The sequence below is a fragment of the Diabrotica virgifera genome, chromosome 5 (assembly GCF_917563875.1).
Source record: "Diabrotica virgifera virgifera chromosome 5, PGI_DIABVI_V3a".
In the NCBI taxonomy this organism is placed as follows: Eukaryota; Metazoa; Arthropoda; class Insecta; order Coleoptera; family Chrysomelidae; genus Diabrotica; species Diabrotica virgifera.
This window is the reverse complement of record NC_065447.1, coordinates 172,737,833-172,762,777: the sequence shown is the minus strand read 5'-3', so window position 1 is coordinate 172,762,777 and position 24,945 is coordinate 172,737,833. Positions and strand designations below refer to the sequence as shown.

Below are 24,945 nucleotides of genomic sequence, written 5' to 3'. Positions count from 1 at the left end.
TTTTTGCGGAATATAATATAGAGTTCTTTACTATCTCAGTGGATGGGATCGGTAAATAAATATCAAAGATTGAATTTCTGGTGGAGTAAATATGATTGGGCCTTGCTGGAAAGACATGAAGGTGTTTACGAAAAACAAACCGTTTCTAGAATATATAAAGATGGAAGTGTTAAAATTCCGTGATTTCTGAAGTAACTTCTGCAATGTGTAGTACTTCTGAGGCCAAACAGATATCTTATTGCTCTTTTTTGCAATTTAAAAATAACATTAAATTGAGCTGTACTAGAACCCCAAAAAGGAAGACCATATCGAGGGATGAGACTCGAACAACGAAAAATATGTTCAGATTTTTGTTTATATTCGGTTCAGATTTGGACCACCATCTCCATATAGCCATTTCAGCATCCTCATGCCTCATCAGTGAAGCTATGCAGTCACAAATGCTGAAATTGCTATATGGAGATGGTGGTCCAAATCTGAACCGAATATAAACACAAATCTGCATTTATCTTTTTCATTTTTACTCAGTTCTGAGTATTTAGAAACTGTCTTTCGGTCCTTTTCCTAGACGAAGAGAAGGTAAATGCGTGGCCTAAGTGTCCTTTTTTGCTTTCTCCTATTTTCGTCGTCTCTGTGATTATATATTGTAAAATCCGGAGATACGGGATGCAGCCAGAAAGCAGTTTATTAACGAAAAGTCTTGGATTTAAACTATTGTTCACTGTAATTTATTTCAATTATTCTAATTGTTTAAAAGGTAGTAAACTTTGTATCTAGGGCTTTTCGTTTTCCTCTTAATATAAAAAATATGTTATTTTAGAAGATGCTAAATTGAGTTCCCTTGAGACATATCTTATTGCATAGCAAGCTGAGGCGAGTTTCTTACTTAACGAATCGATATGAAGGGACCATTTGAGGTTGCTGTCAAAAAAAAATACCAAGAAATTTTACAGAATCAACGGTACAGATCTGGCTGTTATTAAGAGGCAAAGGTTGAAGAGCTCCATTATAGGATAATGCTACTGTTTTATCTATATTACAAGGGAGTAAATTAGAGTCAGACCAGGTTTTTATCGTCGGTAGATCCGAAGTTATAGTTTCATGAAGAGATGCAATAGTTGAGTTGCTCCAAGTGATACTGGTGTCATCAGCAAAAAGAAAAATTTTCCCATCGATTTTTAGATTACTGATGTTATTTATAAAGATAAGGAACAGAAGAGGACCCAATACTGAACCTTGCGGTACTCCACATACAGTGTTTTTGAGACTAGAGTCAGTATCATTTGCTCTAACTAGTTGTTTCCTATTATTCAAGTAGGATTAAAACCAATTCAAAAAAATACCTCTAATTCCATAGAAATTTAGTTTTTTAATCATGATGTCGTGATTTACACAATCAAAAGCTTTGGCATAGTCACAGAAAACAGTGGCAGTATAAAAATTTTTGTTTAGTGCTTGATAAACCTCATGTAGTACAGAAAACATGGCATCAGTGGTACATTTATTAGTTAAAAATCCGAACTGATTTTGAGATAAAATGTTGTTATCAACGATAAAGGACATAAGTCGAGTTTTAATGAGTCTCTCAATAATTTTGGAGAGTACCGGTAGTAAGGTAATAGGTCTATAGTTGCAGGCATTAGATTTTTCACCACCCTTATGAAGAGGAATAAAAATGGCTGTCTTTAGGCACTCTGGAAATTTACCTTTTCGGAGGAATCATTAATTAGTGAGACGAGGATTTCCAACACATTTTCTGTGAGATTAGAGAAAATTTTTATAGATAGTCCATCAGTACTACAGGATGATTTGCTTTTGAGACTATTGATTGTTTGGGTCAGTTCAGAGTTATCGACTAGTTTTAAAAAGAATGAATTCGAGACTTTTCTTGAATTAGGGAGATAGTAAATAGGATCTTGTTGCGGTAAAATAGTTGATGTTATATTTTTACTCACATTAACGAGGTAATCGTTTAGACTTTCAGGATTTGGAAGGGAAAATGATTGAGCTGTGCGAGTTTTATTTCGAAGATTGTTTATTATAGACCTGTTTTTTTTTGCAACACTTTTAGAGCTTCCCAAACGATTTTGATAAGAGGCTTTTTTAGCTGATTTGACAAGTTTTAGATATGTTGTCCTGTAATAAAAGTTGACAATACTTTAAAAGCGTTTTTCTCAAAACTGCTTTTTTCAAAGCCTGTAGACATTTTTCACTCAAAAACTACTTGACCAACTCACCTGGAATTTTGTACATTTTTTATTTAGACATTCCTTGAGGTAACATTTTTGAGATATTTTGTATTTATATGTATTTTGTTTACGAATAATAAATATGTTGATTTTCACCCTTTTTTCTATAAAAAATTTCGTTGTTTTGACTTCTAAGTGGTACAAAAAATCCAAGGATCATTAAAACTAAAAGAAACTTGATAAAGTTACCTCGGAAAACTCATAAGCTAATAAAATCATTTTGACTTTTTTTTTCTACCATGATCCAATGACAAATTCTGAAATCCACCGCAAAACTCATTGTTTTTTTTTGAGGTGTCTTTAAAAATTTGCCACCGTTGGCTAATTTTTCAATATTTTTTCTTGATTTTTTTTTAATATTCTTTGAATTATGCTTAATATGAAATGAATATACTCTCTGATACTTTCAAAAAAAAAAAAAATTCACAAAATGTGCTTAAAATGTTGATTTCAATCCCTACGGCTCCCCCTTAAGGATAGCTATGGCACGATTTTGATAGGCAACCCATGCTAGAAATATTTATCTATGTATGAAATTTAATAAAAACAATGTTTCATCCGGCAAGCAGATGAGTGCATTTCGACCTCCTATTCGCATTCCGTAGTACTAACAACAATAAGTACAGAGTTTTGAAACTACCCAGACATTATCTATTAATCTCGCTAATAGTACGTACTCGTCTCCTTCCGAAGGTCCTCCTAGAGAACATCAAACAGTCAGTCAACATAACATGTAAAATAAATGGCATAGGGCTTTCAGATGACTAAGAACATTTTTGGGAGATACCCCGCCATAATAAATTAACCAGAGGTCGATAATACGAAAAGGGTCATCTCAGAAATTATTTTTTGGGTATTGTAGGCATTTGGGACGAGTGAACTTTTCATTTGGAGGAAGCGACAGCCGTATTGATTAAGTCTGGATAACGTAAAAGTTTATTGAGCTATAAAAATAAAATTGGTTAAAATATATAAGGTATATACCTTAAAGAATAATTCAGCAATATCTCTCTATACAGGGTGAGTCACCACTAACGCGACGGAAGATTACAGCGAAATGGTAAAAGATCTGAAAAAAATTTTTAATTAGTGGTTTGTAATAAAATCTACATTTTACAATTATTTTGAAATATACAGGGTGTCCCAATAAATGTCGGCGTATCAAAGTTATATATTTTTTTATGGAACACCCTGTATTTTATTGCATTTTAATTGTCCGCAAAAATAAGGTATAGTTTCAAAAGGCTTCCCTATACCTATGTACAGAGTGTTCTGAGTTATGTTGCCTTTTCTTAAAATGTAAAGTTTTAAAAGAAGGCTTATTCTCAAATTATTTAAGAAATTATAAACAAAACTTTTACATCTAAATAGTTGGATTTTGGTTGAATGTATTCCATAATTGATTATTACACATTTATTTACAGGGTGTTCAACATTTACAGTTTCATTATTGGATTATTCAATGTGTCATATGATGCTTATTTTAAATGGAACACCATCTATATTAATTATTAATTATATTAAACGAAGTCACCTCTTTCGAATGGTATATGGATGTCCTATACCTAGGTCTAATAATTTTTGCGTAATTTACAATTATTTAAATCCTTAATCTGTAAATCGATTTTAAAACAAAAGATGTATCTAATTGTATGACATCGTCATTTTATGACAGTACGGTCTGCTAATTATCAAAAATATAAATATCTATGTTTGATATTCAAATTTAATTATTCCTAAAAATGAATAACCACGTTATCTACGAAAGAGGAGACATGGTACGTTGCATTGGGGAGTGTTTGCAAAATTGTATCTTACTTTCTAACGTTTACGCTCAAAAGTAGGTACCCTGATAGAATACACCCAAAAAAGGACGTTTTTGAGAAATTTCGGAAATTCAAATAAAAATAAACCAGTTATTTGTGATCACGTCAAGGAACTTGATGTCCTGCTTTCTGTTACGGAAAACCCAAATCCTAGTAAAGAAAAAATTTCGGGTAAATCAGTCAAACGACTGTTAGAATACTTAAGAGAAACCACTATTATCCGTATAAAACTCAACTACACCAATATTAGACCGAACAGGATTATGATAAAAATATTTAACTTATCGTTTATGGATCTTAGACTTTGGAGCAGATCCTGATTTTTTTAAAATATATTGTATACAGACAGACCAATCTACCTACTTTTCTAATAAATAGACATAATTTTCATTTCATTATGATATAGTAAACAAACATTTATGTCATACAGTTAAAAAATCAAGAGTGCATAAATATTATTTTAAAAATCAATTAACCGTTTAAGAAAATTGTAAATTACGCAAAAACTATGACTTCTAGTTATGGAACATCCCTATACCATTCGAAAGAGGAACCTGTGTTTAGTATAACAATTTATTAACATACATGGTGTTTTACTCAAAATAAGCATCATATGACACATTAAATCATCCAATAATGAAACTGTAAATTTTGAGCACCCTGTAAATAAATGTGTAATAATCAATCATGGAATACATTAATTATAAAATAATTACCAGACCGTACTGTCATAAAATGACAATGTCATACAATGCCATTAATTAACTACATCTTTTACTTATTTACAATTACGTAACTTACAATTTTAATAATTGTAAATTACGCAAAAACTATGACAACAAGGTATAGGACATCCATATACCATTAGAAGGAGGTAGATTTGTTTAGTATAATTATTTATTAATATACATGGTGTTCCATTTAAATAAGAATCATATGACACATTGAATAATCCAATAATAAAACTGTAAATTTTGAACACCCTGTAAATAAATGTGTAACAATTAGTCATGAAATACATTCAACCAATATCCAAATATTTAGATGTAGAAGTATTTTTTTTCTAATTTCTTAAATAACTTGAGAATAAGCCTACTTTTAAATTAAATTATTTTTTGCGGACAATTAAAAAATGCAATAAAATATAGGGTGTTCCATAAGAAAAAATATAACTTTGATACGCCGCCATTTATTGGGACACCCTGTATATTTCAAAATAATTTTAAAATGTAGATTTTATCAACTTACAGACCACTAATTAAATTTTTTTTTCAAATCTCTTACCATTTCGCTGTAATCTTCCGTCGCGTTAATGGTGACTCACCCTGTATAAGTAGCAAGCGTCTGGTGCTTTATATGCTAAATATTGATTTTTCGTGTGAAATATTTGCGAAACCCCCAACTATTGTGTGTAAAACTTCTGAACTCTTTATAAGCCAACAAACGTGTGCCTTATCTCTAATATTTGTCACTGACGTGATACCAACATCTGGAGCTTGTCCCCCGGAAAAACAAACAGCACCCTGTAACCGATTTATCACGGCTTTTATGATCTAACCTGAAAGGAGCAAACTGAGGGAGAGGGCTTGTTTATCTTTCCTTAACAGACTTATTACTTGCGTCGGGGTCTCGAATAAAGCCGTTTTCCGCTTTTCCGAAAGGAAAACCGAAAGCACAAGAAAATCCAATATGCGTTATTTTGTTCGATGTTAGCTACTCACCTTAATGAAGTAAATCGTGGTAATAAAGAAGGCAGATGGCGTGGTATGGCGGAGGGGGGAGACCGGTAACGTGAGCGTGGTGTATGTTTACTTTTTGTGCAATATCGGATATCCTATTATGCTCTCTTGTAGTACTTTAACGATGTACTTATTTTAATTAAGGAAAGATGATGGTGATAAAATTTATGTAAACAGGCGGATGGGATAATATTGTTTCAAAGGATTTAGGAATCAACAGCTCGTATATAGATTGTTTACGCATGGAAACTCTTTTAAAATAATTATGAGAGAAGCAAAGTTACATATGCCATACTTATTTCTAGCATTTGACAATATTTGTAACAATATTCTGTTTGATAATTCAGTCGAATCCGCTTATTAGAATAGCCTTCGTGCCAAGCAAAAATATTATTATAAGCGGCATATTCTAATAACCGATCATTGGTGGCAAGCTGAAATAAGTGTACCGAATATACGTTATAATAGTATATACTATGTCAACATGTATAAATGTATATGCATATGGTTTTAGGTCTTTTTATGTCAATAAAAATTTATAATCTATTTACAAAAATAATTACGAAACGATTAGACAATAAATTGGAATTAGGTTTTAGAAAAGACTTCTGAACAAACGATCAACTATTGGTAATAAAATAATCTTATATAAAAAGTGTGTGGCAATGTACCTATAGACATTTGTAGACAAATGAAATTATTGTATGACTTTGTCGTCATACGATTCAATTTTCTGTGGGAAAGGAGCGTTTACTTTAAAACACAGTAATAAGGTGTTTATTAGGGACCTGACAAACCGTAATAATATACAAAACAGCAGGCTTTCGAAGCTCTTACTGACAAACCATTATATCAGGCAAATTTAAAATTTTTAGGAAATTGTACTTAAAAATTTATTTGCTGACCTGAAAAAATTATTCTAAAAAGCGGTATTAGGTTACTAAACCATATTCCAATAAACGGATAAATTTATGCATAAAACTAAGGGTAAATGGAAACGTTTCGGGACCTCGAATTTATATTCCATAAACTGGGATATTCCTATAACCATTCCTTAACTCTGTTAAGCGGGTTCGACTGTATTTTCTTTGACAATATTTTGTTTGACAATATTTTGTTTGACAATATTTCTGTGTGAAAGACGATGATAGTGCACCGGTTAGGGCAAAGACTTTTTCTCATTCATTTGTCGTAGTTGAAAAATTTGGTTAGTCTGTAAAAAGATCGATAATTTGTAGTGGGGTGTTTTTGTAGAATTTTATTTAGATTGCTCCTTTTTGCGTATCAAGTTAAATAGTGTTTTTAGATTTTTTAGTCAAATACAAGATTTTTATGATTAGATTAAACACTTGTATTGTGTGTCTTTGTTCCTTTATGCAGTATCATTTATATATGCAATAACTTTTTCCACCTACCTCTACCGAAAGTATACTTTTCCGGACCTGATTGTAGGAAGCAAAGTTGTACTTTTCCTCTCTAGGGAGGAAAATATTTTTCCTCTCTAGGGAGGAAAAGTAAAAGTGACGTCATGGTATTTTATTCATGAAATATAACTTATTGACGCCCTGTACAATATCTGTTTTCTATTACGTAAGTATCTATACATTTTAACGTTTATTTATAAAACACCCTGTATTTTGCAGAATGGTAAAAAACAGTAAATTGTTATTTTGATTTAACAATGTTTACATTAATAATTTGACTTATATTTGACAGTTGACAGTTATATTATATTATACCTGCTTGTTAGTTCTAGTTCTAATAAATTTTGTTGGTTAGTTACATAAATAAATTAAGTAAAAATGAAAAAATGATTTCTTATTTAAGGAAGGTGGAAAAACCATATGTATAACATGGGAGTAAAGTGCCTTTGATGGCTGAAGAACCTCAGAGAATGGTTTGGATGAAGCTCAAAACAACTATTTAGAGCTACTGGCTCAAAAATTAAAATAGCTATGATGATTGCCAACCTCCGTAGCGGAGATGGCACCTGAAGAGGAAGAAGAAAGTGCCTTTTCCTCCCTTGAATAATTACTGCCATCCGCTACGCGTCGGGCAGTAAACTTCATTCTCGGGAGGAAAAGTAGCACTTTCCTCCCTTGTTTTACAAATAGCTATTTCTTCACCTTCATTGTTTGAATTATTCGAACATGTAAAATAGTTTAAAATATTTTTAATTCTTGAGTCCATCTTTGAAATGCATTCGTGAAGTGATGTTGAAAAACTAACTATTCGTTACAAAGTACTCGTTACTTACGAATACCGAAAGTAACGATTACTATACATACTTTGATTACTCCGATTACTTCGTTTCTTCGTACCAATCGCATCAGAGCTACTCTGATTACTTCGTTAGTTCATACCAATCGTATTAGAGCGAGTAGATTACCGGTACTCAAATACAAAAGTAACAAGAGTAATAATAGTAATCAAAGTAAGGAATACTGTAAATGATTCCTCTTCTTCTTCTTCTTCTTCTTCTTCTTCTTCTTCTTAAGATGTCTATCCGTTCCGGATGTTTGCGATCAGCATGGCTATCCTAACTTTGCTTGCTGCTATTCTGAATAGTCCGGTTGTCGATGTATTAAACCACTTTCTCAGGTTTTGAAGCCAAGATATCTTCTCCCAGGTCCACTCTTTCCAAATACCTTCCCTTGAAGAATGAGTTACAACAAGCCATATCTCTGTTCATTCCTCATAACATGGCCAAGATATTCTAGTTTGCGCTTTTTGATTGTGTTAATAATCTCGCATTCCTTGCGTCTTCTACGTAGAACCTCAACATTAGTCACACGATCCACCCACGAAATTCTCAAAATGCTCCTGTAACACCACATCTCGAATGCCTCGAGTTTTCTCAAAGAAGCCTCGGAAAGTATCCAGGTCTCTACTCCGTATAATAACGTAGAAAATACATAGCATCTGATGATAGAGGTTTTGGTAGCAAGAGGTAAATCGTGGCTTCTGAAAAGAGTCTTCATCATTATAAACGCTGATCTCGCTTTTCTTATGCGTTGTTTTATTTCACTTGAGTGGTCCCACTGGCTGTTTATGTTGGTACCAAGGTATGTGTAGCTGTCGACCCTGTCAATTAGTTGTTGGTGAACCAAAAGCTGTGTATTTTATATTTCGCGCTTACTGACCACCATGTACTTTGTTTTTTTCGTATTGAGATCAAGTCCTTATTCTCTACTTATATCTGATATGCGCGACATTATTCTTTGCAAACCATCTAGACTGTCTGCAAAAATTATTTACTAGTAAATATGTGCAAAGACAAATGTTTACTTTTAATGTGATGTGCCTAAAAGACACGTGTTTTTTTCTGAAATGGCTTTCTATCAAGGAATTTTACGCCACTCAAAAGTGTAAGATAAGGACGGTGAACCTCCGTGTTGCGTCTCCGCTGTTTGCCGGCCTCACCTCTAAAAGGTTAAGAAATAGAAGACTCAACCATTCCATGGTGCTTCAATAAAGTCCAGAAGAGCAATCAATCACAACTGGTACAACCCTTGTATATATTTGTAAAACCCCACCATTGCCACATCCCCTCCACAGCTGGGATCGTGGTGTGAATTTAGGACAGACAATACAGGGTGAGGCAGATAACTGGCCTATTAGAAATATCTCGAGAACTAAAGGCAACATAATCATGAAAATTGGAATACAGGGGGTTTTGAAGGATGATCTATTAAATGAAAATATTTTCATCTCTTTGCAACTTCCGGTTATACCGGAAGTTGCTTATAACTTCGTTTTTTTAAATGGGACACCCTGTATATTTTTAAATTTTTGGATTCTCTTCGATGTCTTCTTTCTTAAAATATAAGGATTTGTAATGTTATACAGGGTATTTTAAAAGATAATTACGTTTTTTTATTAATTTCGTAGCAATATTCACACCCTGTAGAATTGTAGTAGTTTGACAACTAAAACTCTACTTACGTTTAAATGATTTTTAATATAGTCTACTATTGTTAAGAATCATTAGTATAGCTAAATTTTTAATTTTAGTATACAGGGTTGATCGAAACTCGGAATGGGTATTTTCTGAGTTTTCTTAAATAGAACACCATGTATTTTAGTATTGTAATGAAACGATATTTTATGGTACTTTTTTATTTCTTAAGCATTCCCTATACCTAACTGCTTTAATTTGTGCTTAATTGTTAGTCGCACCAACAATCTTAACTACGTAGGTATTTTGATAGCTAAACCATTATTGGTAATTTTAAGGATCAGTCTGGATTAATATGTATTTATTTCTGAAAAATTATTTGTGATTGAATATTTTCACTGCCAACCTAATAAAATTTTACATATTTTTTGTTGCAATTAATGTTTAGCTTGAATCACCAATAACTCACAAATTAAAGCAGTTAGGTATAGGGAATATTTATAAAATAAAAAAGTACTATGAAATATCATTTCATTACAATACTTAAATACAGGGTGTTCTATTTAAGAAAACTCAGAAAATATTCATTCCGAGTTTCGACCAACCCTGTATACTAAAATTTCAAAATTAGCTATACTAATGATTCTTAACAATAATAGACTATATTAAAAATCACTTGAATGTAAACAGAGTTTTTAATGTCAAACTATTACAATTCTACAGGGTGTGAATGTTGCTACGAAATTAATAAAAAAAACGTAAATATCTTTTAAAATACCCTGTATAATACTACAAAAACTCATATTTTAAGAAAGAAGATATTGAGGAGAATCCAAAAATGTAAAAATATACAGGGTGTCCCATTTAAAATAACCAAGTTATAAGCAACTTCCGGTATAACCGGAAGTTGCAAAGAGATAAAAATATTTTTATTTAATAGATCATCCCTCAAAACCCCTTTATTCCAATTTTCATGATTCTGTTCCTTTAGTTCTCGAGATATTTCTAATAGGCCAGTTATCTGCCTCACCCTATATAGTGCACATACACAGACATCGCGAAGGACTCATGTTTGTAAGTACTTTATTATAATAGTTTTGTTTCTCTTGATAAACACTAGTGTTGCATCTACTCATTTTGTTTATGTATGTTTTGTTCTCTACCTCCTAGGTTTGTTTGTGCTCTGTTTGTACGTATCTTTATTTAATAAATTGTTTTAGTGTCCTTTGTTAAAGCTCCTTTAAATCGTAGCGTTTAAACCTCTTCCACTTTTATTACAGGTAAATAGCCTCAGATTTTGTCTACACCCAGCATCCTATAGCAATAGATACAGTCTTTCTCTTTTCTAGGACGTTCTTTCCAGATAAAGAGATAAAATGTAGAATCGAGATAGCCCGCACGACATTTTTAAAAATAAGGTCATTCTTCTGTAATGATACCTTGCAACTTTAACTTCGAAATCGCATGATTAAATGCTACATTTGGTCAGTCCTCTTGTATGGTGTCGAAGCATGGATATTAAAAGTATCCACCATTAACCGTTTGGAGGCCTTTGAAATGTGGCTGCACAGACGTATTCTGAAAATACCATGGACGGCTATCCTGACAAATGTGGCAGTCCTTAAGAGAGCAAATGCTACCCGCGAGCTGCTTGATAACATCAAATATAGAAAGATGGCCTATTTTGGACACGTAGTAAGGGGAGACCGGTATAATATTCTTCAACTTATTATGATGGGTAAAATCGAAGGACGCAGAGGAATTGGTAGAAAGCAGGCCTCTTGGTTGAAGAATATCCGGGAGTGGGCAGGAATAAAGAAAGCAGAACACCTATTTAGAATAGCTCGAGACAGAGACAGTTTCGCCATGTTAATCGCCAACGTCAAGGGGACTTGATAGGGCACGTTAAGAAGAAGAAGGACGTTCTTTATGAACGTCCTGTTGTCATCATATAATAGTATTATTATATCAACATTCCTGTTCTTGAATAATACGGCTCCAATACCATGCTGATTTGCGTCACAATTCAACAGAAATTTGCCTTCTTCTCGTGGATAGGCTAGGATAGGTGCTGCTGTAAGTCTTTTTTTTACATCTACGAAGGCACTTTGACAATCTGATGTCCAGTCAAATTCAATGTCGTTTTCAGTTAATTGATAAAGGTGCTTAGCGATGCATTCAAAAATCCTTAATACATTTTGGATAATAATATGAACAGAGTACAAGAAAACTTCTAATTGTCTTGTTTAGGCCAATCTATAATACATGAAATCTTCTCTGATTTAGTTATATTTTTTTCTGCTGAAACGATATGTCTAAGATAGTACACCTCTCCTTGAAATAGTGAACATTTCTTATAATTTAGCTTTAAATTGGCATTTATCAATCTGTCAAATTCCTCATTTAAAATGTTTAAAATGCTTATGGTTTTAGACGTAATCATTATAAATCATCAATATATATTAGACATGTTTTCTAGTTAATTCCTCTTAAAACCATCTCCATGAGACGTTCAAACTCAGTCGGAGTATGTACTATAAAGACCAAATGGTAGAACCTGAAACCTGTAGAGAGCACGGCCTGTTGTACTAAAGAAGGCAGATGGCGTGGTATTGGTGGTATGGTGGAGGAGGGAGACGTGAGCATTAGGGTGGCCCTTAACATATGTGAGAAAATTTAAATTTTGAAATTTCACCCTCTCACCCCCCAAAAGTGTTCCATTATACATCAAACTTAAACGTGCGAAATTTCATGAAAATCGGTGAATATTTAGAGGTGGCCCCGGGTCTGGAAGTTTCGTATATTCGTTATTCATGTTAGTATATTGCCATTATAAAATAATGGTATATATAAAATAATTTTAATAATTTATTAATAAAAATAAATAATTTCTATGATCTTTAGCACCTATAAGAAAGATTCACTACAGTTTTTACTTCTTATGTTGTTTTGTTTTCAAGATTTCGCTTTTTATAGAGCCCTGAAATATTTTTCGATGCTCCGCGACTACTTGCAAGAGATATTGTAACTGTTCTCCCTCATTAGTGAGTTTTTGTTAAGGTCTTCAATTAGTGCAACTCCTCTTTATGTCTTATCATTTGTCGTCACTAAATTCTTCACCATCTTTTAAGCTGCCTTGAAACTTTCATCATCTTTCCATTGAACCGGATCTCTTTTTAAAAAGTCATCAGGAAGTCCAAGCATGTTGAAGAATTGTTTAGAGTTTACAGTAAAAACTTCTCCAGACCTTTTCTCTCCAAAAATGCACAAGATTTCATATCAGTAGGACGTTTTAGAGGGTGTTCAGCAGCTTGATTCTCCAGAGCTGCAACCATTAATCTTTGGATTCTGGAAGTATCCTGGAATCAAAAAGACTCATCGGAAAGAGTTGTTCAGATAGATATTATAAGTGTTTTTGAAGTTTTTGGCTCGTTACGATCGCACTTCTTTCGTTAAGGAGCTGTTTCCTAAGTCGAAATCATTGAATGGCGCTTAAATAGCTAATGGTGCTTGTATCTAGTCCCTCAAGTATACGCTGACTGCGAAGAGCGCTGATTTACAATTCCTTTCGGCTCGGAAGCTGTGATTAATTGGCTGTGAAGCAACCACATCTTTATAGCATAGAAAACTTTAGACCTCCATCTCGCCTCTGCATGGCTCCACGATAATAGAAACGAACCAGTTGGAAGCCAGTTCAAAAGTACTTTTGTCTATAATTGAACAGCTGTTTTGAATCTTTCGAAAATACTTATTTGGAGGCTAGATGATTTACTACTCATTACCTTATCAAACACAGATCCAACTATAAGTTCCGAAATGTGGTGGCGGCAGGCTAAAAAGAGTAAGTCCTTTCTGGAGTTATGCTGAAGAATGGTACATGTTCCAGACTTCGGCCCCGAGTCTTATGCAGTAGTATCGAAACACAGAGCTGCGACTTCATGAACAAAACATTCCAAAATGGCATTTGCCTGGGCAATTCCCGTTCCATTGTGTAATTTTGGAACAGCCAGTAGCTGTTCATATCCACGATTGACATTTGACACAACAACAGAAAGGCGATCCACACGTTTCTTGGAAGTTAAGTCCTCCATTAGCTTACCGTCCAAATGAAAAATAACAGGTCCAGAAATTAAAAAGTCTTTTTTTTAATTTTGTTGCAATCTTGAGCTCAAACGAGCTTACATCATGACCAAGACTGGATACTACATCAATAATAATAAATGTGGCTGTCTTGTACAATACCTAGGTTCTATCGAGGGAAGATGAAAGTTCAGAAGTCATGATTTTGATTCGTGCTCTTTTAAGTAAGGTTTCACCTTCAGAAGTCGCAGCCGCACCAACGTTAGCATCATCATTGTTGTCCAAGTCCATTTAACCTTCACCAATTTTAATATTATTTATTCCTGTGCTTAATTGTAACTGATAGGCGATTAATTATTAATATCTTTTACATTATTGTCAGAAATTCGTAGTACATGACTAATTTCAATTGCATGGGGTCTCAGGGGACCGGGGCCACCTTTAAATATTTTCAGATTTCAATAAAAATTTATATTTTTAAGTTTCTCTATAATTGGAACAATTTTAGGGGGTGAGAGGTAACAATCGTTAAATTTCATTTTTAAGGGCCACCCTAGTGAGCATGGTGTATGTTTACTTTTTGTGTAATATCGGATATCCTATTATGCTCTCTTGCAGGCCCAGCCCCAGGGGTGGACAAACTGGACGGCCACCCAGGGGGCCAATTCAGGGGCGGCAAATTTTAGAGGACAGCCAATTTTTGAAATTGATGAAATAATAACTTATGTTTTTAATATTATAAAAAATCAATATTATGAACAAAAGCGGCAAAAATGCAACTGTAAAAATGAAAATAAAGTAAATGAAACAATAACAATTGCAAGGTTCATTCGACGGGAAATCGACAACACCGCCTTCTTCTTCATCGCAAAAGAATAGTAGGATTAGAACTAAACTAAATTCACTGAAATTCACTTAAAATTAACTTTACTGAAAATGGATATAATAATTAGAAACATATGGCTGAAGCTTTATCCAGCCACGCTAAGTCTCCAGCTTATCTACAGTCATAGCGACAGTGGGTAGAACTAGCAATTAGACTAGAATCGGGCAAAATCACAGATGAAGAAACACAAAAAGTTCTAAATTCAGAAACTGGTCATTGGAAAAATGCAATACAACGACTTATATAATACAGTTCTTAGCACAACAGTGTCTTTCATTAAGGGGCGATTCTGATATACATTTTCATCAAAACAATGGTAATTTTTTTAAGCTTTTTGAGCTCTTTAAAAATTTTGATTTTGTTTTACAAGAGCACATTAGGAGAATAACTAATGGGAGTAACAAGCAGCATCACTACTTGGGAAAACGTATTCAACACGAAATTATTCAGCTCCTCCATGACCAAATCAAAAATAAAATTTTAAACTTTTTGAAATCAGCAAAGTATTATAGCATAATTTTAAATTGTATATCTGATATTGCTGGGGTGGAACAGATGACTATTGTGTACATTTTGTCGATTTAGGTTCTTGATCACATAGTGTTAAAATTGAAGAACATTTTCTTGGATTTGTGCCTGTAGTGGAAACCACTGGCTTGGGAGTTATAGAGTGCCAGAATGAACTGGGAATACCTTTGGAAGATACGAGAGGACACGGGTATGATAATGGGGCAAACATGGAAGAGAAGAACTTGGGCGTTTAAAACATAATTTTGAAAATGAATCCTAGAGCATTTTTTGTCCCATGTTCTAGCCATTCACTTAACTTAGTCGTGAACGATGCTGCTAAAGCCTCACATTTTGCAGTTTCTTTCTTTTCCTTAGTGGCCAAAATTTACTTTTTCTCAGCATCTATTCATCGTTGGACTATGCTAAAAAATCAAATCCGTGACTTTACTCTGTGGTAATATGGCATAACATTTTACTTCACATCAACGTAGTCGTGTATGCAGAGTATTGATATGGGAGCGTATCAAGCTATCAGTTTATTAGAAAAATCGGAAATCCATTTTAAGTCTCTCAGAAGTGATTTAAAATTCCAGGGCTATTTGACAGACGCAAAAGTGCTCATCAAAAATAGAAATTGAGAACCCCAAAAGGAGGCACAGTAATAGCCAGAAAGAGGAAAGTGAAAAGACAATTTGGCCATGAGGCTGAAGATGACAGTATGGACCTAAATCCAGAGACACGATAAAAAGTTGACTTCTATTAAAAAATTATAGACACAACCGTTTATGCATTAAGTGATAGATTTCAGCAAATTAAGAGCCATTTTGAGCTTTTGGGTATACCAACGGTCGCCGATCTTGCCCAGGGTGGCAAAATCCCTACGGCCGGACCTGCTCTCTTGTAGTACTTTCTTTAACGATGCATTTATTTTAATTAGGGGAAGATGGTGATACAATATATGTAAACAGGAGGATGGGATATATTATAATGTTTCAAACGACTTAAGAATCAACAGTTCGCGTATATGTTTAAGCGTGGAGAAAGGTTTTAAAATAAATATACGAGAGAAGATGTGTTTCAAACGATTTAGGAATCAACAGTTTGTATATAATGTATGTTTAAGAGTGAAGGCAGATTTTAAAAGAAATATGAGCGAAGATGTGTTTCAAAAGATTTCGGGACCAACAAACAATTCGCATATAAAATGTTTATCCATGGAAACAAGTTTTAAAATAAATATGGGAGAGGCAGCATTACATGGTGTACCTAATAATTATCTCTAATATTTGACAATATTTGTGACCTTCCATGTCAAAGATGATGATGATGTATCGATTAGAGCAAAGAATTTTTTTATTTGTTTGTGTTTTGAGTTAAGTAGATTGATCCGCGACAGAGTCAATAAATTTGTAATATCTTTTTAGATTCCTCCTCTTTGCGTATTAAGTTAAACTAAATGAAATTAATCGTTACGCTTCACAAGTTGCTTTCTTGTATTGTTTATACGATCTGTAATTTTTATGTAATACGATTTCATCGGTTCAAAGTGCTTATTTTGGTTAATTGGTTACCGAGATAACACACGGATACACATGATAATGGCCCGGTAATTTCATATATCGAGGGTTGAGAACAATAGGGCTCCCAGCAACATTTTGTACAAAATCGGTTTTTTTAAAGAATTCTATTTAATAAAGAATTCTCGAATTCTGCATCGAATGATAGTTGAAAAACGTTGAAGGGTTTCTAGATGGCGGTGTAATCAATGATGAAATAAGGTTTCAAGTACGTGAAATACTTTCAGGTTCGGGCAATAAGGTTCCAAGCGACAAGTACCTTACAAAAATTAAGAGTGTGTGTACTTGATACCCACGTAAGAAGTTATACTTCTATTATATGATTTCAGCGAAACAAATATACTATCACTGGCGTACCCAGGGGGTTGGTCCCCCCTCAGCGCCTATAAAAAATAATTAAAGAGTAGTAGGAAAATGTAACTTGTCTTTCACAAACAATACAAAAAAAATTCGACGCCCAAGCCAACCTACCCCCCAAAGGAAAATTCTACTAGGTGCGCCACTGTAACAGCTTATTTGTATTTTATTTAAATATCAAACTAATTTTAATACTTATTACTTTCTAAAAAATTTTATTAAAACAAAAAATGTGGCATTAATTTCTGAATAAAAAAAAAGATAAATATAATTAGGTTTTTTCCACCTACCTCTACTGAAAGTATATTTTTCCGGACCTGATTGTAGGGAGCAAAGTTGTACTTTTCCTCCCTAGGGAGGAAAATATTTTTCCTTCCTAGGGAGGAAAAGTAAAAGTGAAGTCATGGTATTTCATTCATGAAATATAACTTATTTGCGCCCTGTACAATATCTATTTTCTATTACGTAAGTATCTATACATTTTAACGTTTATTTAAAAACACTCTGTATTTTGCAGAATGGTAAAAAAGAGTAAATTGTTATTCTGATTTAACAATGTTTACATTAATAATTTGACTTATATTTGACAGTTGACAGTTATATTGTACCTACTTTTTAGTTTTAGTTCTAATAAATTTTGTTGGTTAGTTACATAAATAAATTAAGTAAAAATGAAAAAAGGACTTGCTATTTGAGGAAGGTGGAAAAACCATATGTATGACATGGGACCTTTTCCTCCCTTGAATGATTACTGCCCTCCGCTACGCGTCGGGCAGTAAACTTCATTCTCGGGAGGAAAAGTAGCACTTTCCTCCCTTGTTATACAAATAGCTATTCCATAATGGTAGGCGAGCCCAAGCGGGGATTTTGGCAGTTTTCGAACGCGTCAGATTATTACATGGGGAGAAGCCTTGTACCCTGAAAATGTACCTCTACCATATATTGGCTCTTATTGCAGGGGAGTTCGTAAAGGGGAGGCACGAAAAAAAATATATCCTTAGAAAAACTCGAAATTGTCAGATAAGGTAAGCTAAGTACATGCAGAACAGTGTATATTTCAAAAATCTGACTTTTTGAGCGGGGTGTAAGGAAATGGGTGAGTCTCAAAATTCCACAAGAAAAAAGCGAATATTTCGCGAAATGAATGACAGATCGAAAAACTAAAAAATAAGTCCTCAATATTTTTTCAAAAATCTATCGAATGATACCAAACAAGACTTCCCACGGAGAGGGATGGGGGGTAAATTTAATATTTTAAATACGAATCCCGCGATATTTTGCGAAATGAACATCAAATCTAAAAACTGAAAAATACACTTATTCAATATTTTTGAAAAATTTATCGAATGGCCCCAAAGACGACCCCCCACGGAGGTGGGGTGGGGGGTTACTTTAAAATCTTAAATAGGAACCCCCATTTTTTATTGCAGATTTGGATTTCTTACGTAAAAATAAGTAACTTTTATTCGAGACATTTTTTCGAATTATGGATAGATGGCGCTATAATCTAAAAAAACGGTTGTTGGAAATGGAAAATTAAATTAAAAATGGAAAGTCACCACTAAAATGAAAAACTTTACTTAACTTTTTTTGGTTTTAGGACCTACTATTCACAACCCAATATGTCCCCAAAGCGGTCGAGTGACTGCACATTTAGCATACTTCGCTCCCCTACCATAATGTGTAAGTGTTTTTTTATTTACATTTTTAAGATCTGCTGTTTAAGCTAAATTTAGGAACCATATGTTTTGTGCTATGAGTTTCTATTTAAAAATAAATAATAGTTTTATTTTGAAATTTATACCTTAATTTCACCAATTGCGCTAACAATTTTTTGAAAATTTAAAAAATTTTGCGAAATGTTTAGCTTATAATTTCATAAGGTTTTAAGTACCTACAAGGCTTATAATGCAATAAGGTTCAAAGTACACTGCAGACGTCAGTAAATATGTTACAAAATTGCAGATTAGAATCTTACTTATGACATTATCTAACGTGAGGCGTTATCACAATTTACCACACTCTAGTAAAAAATAATTTTAAGATTTACAGTCCTTCAAATAACGAAGGTATGATAGTCTAATATTAGAAATTTGTCTCCTGAAAAATTTATGAAATGGCGCATGGAACCTTATTGTTCTCAGCCCTCGATATGTCATATAACACCGTTTTATAGCGCCTTCCGCTTCCTATTTTCAGGCCGTCGGCGTCGGCCTGTCTAATCTCCTGGTCGTAGATCTCTATCAGACATTGATGTTTGGAATCCACTTATCCAGGTAGTTTTCGATCTACCCCTTTCTTTCTTTCCGGGGGTTACCATTCCATTATCAGGTTTGGGAGTCGATGTTCCTCCATTATTTGTACATGGCCATACCAACAAAGTTGTTTTTCTTGGATTTCTTCTATTATGTCTGTTCTTCTTTTCACAATATCTCGTACTCGTTCAAGCAACAGTGCAAGCAACTTCTGTTCTCTTCGCTTATTCAGTTGCCAGGTTTCACATCCATACAGTAACACGCTTTTAAAGGTGCTATTATATAGCTCTGATTTATTTTCTTTTGATACGGTTTTGGACCATCAACAGTGTTGAGTCGTCGTTTAGCTGTACCCCCATGCCAGAATATGATTTCCGCCATTTATTCAAGACCTCATTTATATAGATTTTAAACAGTGTTGGTGATAAGCTGCATCCATGTCGTAGTCCCTTATTCACCATAAAGCTATCGAATAATATCTGTTGTTGATTTTTAGGTTTGATTGAGCGTTGTTATAGAATTTTTGCACTGCTTTTAATAAAGTTATATTAATAAAGAAATTTTCCAAGACTTGCCGTCATTTACTTGGTAAATTCTGGAAAAACTTTTAAAGTTGTCTATATACCAAGGGAAAATTAGTGAAATTGAAAAACAGTTCCGAGAGCTTAGACATGTAATATAATGCTAGAGTTTGAGGAAAATTTTGCATGAATTAAGAGAATTAATCGCTTTCGTTCATGGCGAACAAATTAGATGGCACTTCTGTACGGTAACCACTGGTATCATATATCGCACCATCAGTAATATAGAGGCACAATTCAAAAAAGTAGATTTTTGGGAAATCGCGTTTAAAGATTCTGGTTTCCAACATTACAGCTATTTTTTCAAATAACATGCTTATTATTTAAGTTATAAATGTGAAATTTGTCACATTTGTTACTTGATAATTGCACTATAAATAGCAATGGGAAAAATATTAATATAAATAAATTCCATTAATTACATGTAATTTAAAAAAATACTTTCAAGTTAGTCCCATATAGTACAAAAAAAAACAACAGAAATAAGGAACTGTTTAAATTTGATCCCTTGTATTATTAATGCCGTGTCATTGTTTAAGCAAAGTAGCGATCTATTATGAATTAGACCCAATTTATTTATTATATTTTGCATAATATAACGGCTCAACTAAAAACTGTTCTATATAATACAAAATGTTAAAACACAAACTCACCAGGATTTTCGTCATAGAAAGACATGTTATTGATTGCTCCCTTGTCGCAGTAAAAACCAGAGGTGACCGGGGAGAGTAAGAGAGAGGCACAAATATATTTACCGAACCATTCATATTCTTTTTCTCTTTCTGTCAACGCTAACCGGTAGAGAATTTCATTTTGTGCCCATATCATTTAAAATCACAATTAACACAAATTTTGAGTTGAGACCTTATATTACTGAGGGTGCGATATTTTAATATATTAATAGTCCAAGTAATGAAGCTTAAAATAGGAAAAAACCTCGCAATTTTTACAGAATGGATCGATTTGCTTGAAAATTTGAGAATAAGTAGTGAATAGTCCAAGGATCAAAATCTATATCATGCCAAAAGGCGCTTTTACCATGGGGGTGGTTGTCACCCCATCTGGGAGGTTCAAATTTTTTCGTATATTTTCTAAGGTTCATTCTAAGCAAAAAACGTTCCATACATTTTTTTGATAAAATTGATAGTTTTCGATTTATTCGCTATCGAAAGTATTAGTTTTATATCGAAAAGATCAATGTTTTTAATAAGTTTTCTGCTAATAACTCCAAAAGTTTTCGTTTTATCAAAACAACTTTACTTAACAAAAATGTACCTTTTGAAAAAATAAACAAAACCGTTTTTTTTAATTTTCTTTAGGACCAATAGTAATCGAGCTATACTGTATTATATGTTGGCTTTTCTTAGTCAAATGCTAAATATTGTAGTTTCACAGTCAAAAGACGGGAAAACCATGCATTTTTCGAGGACAACTTGTTCAAACTAATTTAAAATACTTAAAAATATCTATCTCCAGAAATAAAAAAAGTCTCTACCTCAAAAATTAAGTGACATAATGAAAAGAATGTCAGTCCCTATTTTTTTCAGCGAAAAAGTGATCGCAAGCAACCCCCTAATCACCACCCTAATTAAAATTAGTCATTGACCTTATTTGATCTTTTTTATTTACGTATTATTAAGAGGTTCTAGAAGTTCGACCGGCTTAGAATGATTAGTTTAAAAAAAATGGAGTTAAAATGAATAACTAATTTTTGTAGTTTGGAAAAAAATGGCCTTTTCTTCAGAATAGCAAGATGAGCATCAGAGATACGAAAAAATATTTAAATATGAAATTTTAGCTTATTTAATTCCCAAGAAGCTAGTTTGCAAAAATTTTTACTACGTCAAAAATTGAGTGAGCTATTGACAATTAAAACTTGTAATAATATGCAAAAACCACCTTTACCAACCCTTTCAAAGTCACCTCTTTTTGCGAATGAGGATATTAAAAAGATTTAATACTAACAGTCTTATAGATCTTGTAAAAACCTACAAAATTGTTATTTAATAAACTTTCTAAGATAAAAAATAAAAAAGTTACGGTAAAAAAATCAATATATTTTTTTGAAAAAAAAGGAGACATCCAATTGGAAGCATAATAATGTAAGTAAGCCGTGTTTTAAGTCATTGGCCTTATTCATTCTTATTTATTTATGTATTATTAATAGATTCTAGAAGCTTGGCTGGTTTAGAATGGTTAGTTTTAAAAAAACTGAAGTTAATCCGAAGCGAATAACCAATTTTTGTAGTTTGGTAAAAAAGGCAATTTTCTTCAGAATAGAAAGATTAGCATCAGAGATACGAAAAAATGTTTAAATATAAAATTGTAGGTTATTTAATTCCCAAGAACTTGGTTTGAAAAAATTTTTTCTACGGCAAAAATTTAGTGAATCGCAAATGAGTAAGTATATCGAAAAACATTGATTTTTTCTATACAAAACTAACACTTTCGATAGCGAATAAATCGAAAACTGTTAATTTTATCAAAAAAATGTATGGGACATTTTTTGCTTAGAATGAATGTTTTTATCAACTTTTGCGGTCAAAATATATTAAAAAATTTCCACCCCCAAGATGGAGTGGCAACAACCCCCATGGTAAAAGCGGCTTTCGGTATCATATAGATTTTGATTCTTGGACTATCCACTACTTATTCTCAAATTTTCAAGCAAATCAATCCATTCTGTAAAAATTGCGAGGTGAAAAGCTTCGGTTCTTGGCCTATAACTTACTTTTATAAATTGGAACGTTCCTATGGGAGGCAATCTCTTTACGTAGGGATAAAAGAACGATCCTGCTGGGTGGGCTGGATAGTGAGCGGTAATTCGATAAATCTCTCCTTGAGGGTCGGTGGGCCAGTTCGGCGCTGTAAAGGTAAATCCGTTGTCAGTACCGGCATCTATGGGGTCAACCTGAAATCAAATGAAATGGTAAATAGTTATACTTTGATTAAACAACGCAGTGTGTACTAGTGGAAAATGGATTTATGTAAGTGTAAGGGGATTATTAGTTTAAATTACAGATACGATTGGATAGGTGTTGCAATGGTTTAATGTAGTAATTGCATTACAGCGTGTAAAATAATAATTATATTTACGGCGTAGTTGCAAAAGGAATATACAGTGGACCCCAAACCCTTTTTTTCAGTGCGTCATTAATTTTGACGTCATATAGGATTTTAAGAATGACGTAAATCGTTGCATGACAGTTTAGTTAAATCTGACAGTTGTCAGAATATTTGTATTTATATTTATATTTAGATATATTTATATAAACATCAATATTTATATAAATATTTGCCAGAATATTATCATTTTAAATATTTTAATCTAAAAATAAATAAATATAAAATTAGACTACATTTTCACTCTAATGGCATATAAAACAACATAATGTTACTCTACATCCCACCAGACTGAAAACAATGGGAACCTTCTCTGGTTACACCTCCGAGGCTTCTGCAATTTGCAAGCCACGCGGGTGCTGAGACTAAGGAAGATGAGGGAATTTTACAATTTATAATTCACGTAACATCTGCTCAGCGCGGTAAAGTTCCAACGAGAATGGTTCCCTTCGTAATCCAATTAGAGTAAACATGTAAATCAAAAATGAATAACCATTTTCAATTTCGTTGCAAAATGAACCATACCAGGAACCATGTACAGCCGCACCATATTTTAGTCCAATCAGAGAGTGCAGCAAGCACCTCTACCGGTATCGAAACTTATTAGTCTCTCATCAGGAGGCACATATGCTGCTCTCTCTGATCCAACCAAAACAAACCCCGGCGTGCAGTCCCGGATTGCAACGAACGAATGCCCTAGCGGCAACTGCTAGCAAAAGACTAGACTTTTTAATCAGTTTTCTGCTCATAACTCAAAAAGTTTTCGTTTTATCAAAAAAATTTTGGTTAACAAAAATGTACCTTTTAAAAAAATAAACAAAACCGTTTTTTTTAACAATAGTAATCGAGCTATACTTTATTATATGTTAGCTCTTCTTCATCAAATGCTAAATATTGTAGTTTCAAAGTCAAAAGACGGGAAAACTATGAATTTTTCGAGGATAACTTGTTGAAACTAATTTAAATTAGTTAAAAATATCTATCTCCTGAAATAAAAAAGTAGTCTCTAGCTCAAAAATTAAGTGACTTATAATAAAAAGAATGTCAGTCCCTATTTTTTTCAGCGAAAAAGTAATCGGAAACTTGCCCCTACTCACCACCCAAATTAAAATTATTCATTGACCTTATTTGGTCTTTTTTATTTATGTATCAATAATAGGTTTTAGGGGCTTGACCGGCTTATAATGATTTGTTTTAAAAAAAAATGGAGTTAAAAGCGAATAACAAATTTTTGAAGTTTGGTAAAAAATGCCTTTTTCTTCATAATAGAAAGATTAGCATCAGAGATACGAAAAAATATTTGAATATAAAATTGTAGGTTATTTAATTCTGAAGAACTTGGTTTGAAAAAAAAATTTACGGCAAAAACAGAGTGAGCTATTGACAATTAAAACTTGTAATAACATGCAAAAACCACCTTTACTAACCCTTTCAAAGTCACCTCTTTTTTGGCGACTGACGATTTTAAAAGGATTTTTTATTAATATCCTTATAGATCTTGTAAAAACCTATAAAATTCTTTTTTAGCCAACTTTCTAGGATAAAAAATAAAAAAGTTACGATTAAAAAATCAATATATTTTCTTAAAAAAAAGGAGAAATCCAATTGGAAGCATAATAATGTAAGTTAGCGGTGTTTTTACTCATTGGCCTTATTTATTCTTCTTTATTTATGCATTATTAATAGATTCCAGTAGTTTGACTGGATTAGACTGAGTAGTTTTAAAAAATGGAGTTAAAAGCGAATAACGAATTTTTGTAGTTTGGTAAAAAATATTCTATCGTCCTTCTCCCAAACAAAGTCAAAATTCTTGCAAAATTTTCTGAAAATTGTCGATTCTTCTGTTTTGCAAAGATTGGTCAGT

General features: G+C 33.0%; 1 protein-coding gene across 1 annotated transcript in view; it reads right to left on the bottom strand.

Moving 5' to 3' along the window:
* Nucleotides 1–24,945, bottom strand: part of LOC126885528 (uncharacterized) — a 204,997-nt gene that overhangs the window by 96,046 nt on the left and 84,006 nt on the right. Inside the window, exon 4 of the mRNA XM_050652109.1 lies at nt 22,690–22,869. Within this exon, the coding sequence (XP_050508066.1) occupies nt 22,690–22,869 (180 nt within the window). The remainder of the gene's footprint in view (nt 1–22,689; nt 22,870–24,945) is intronic.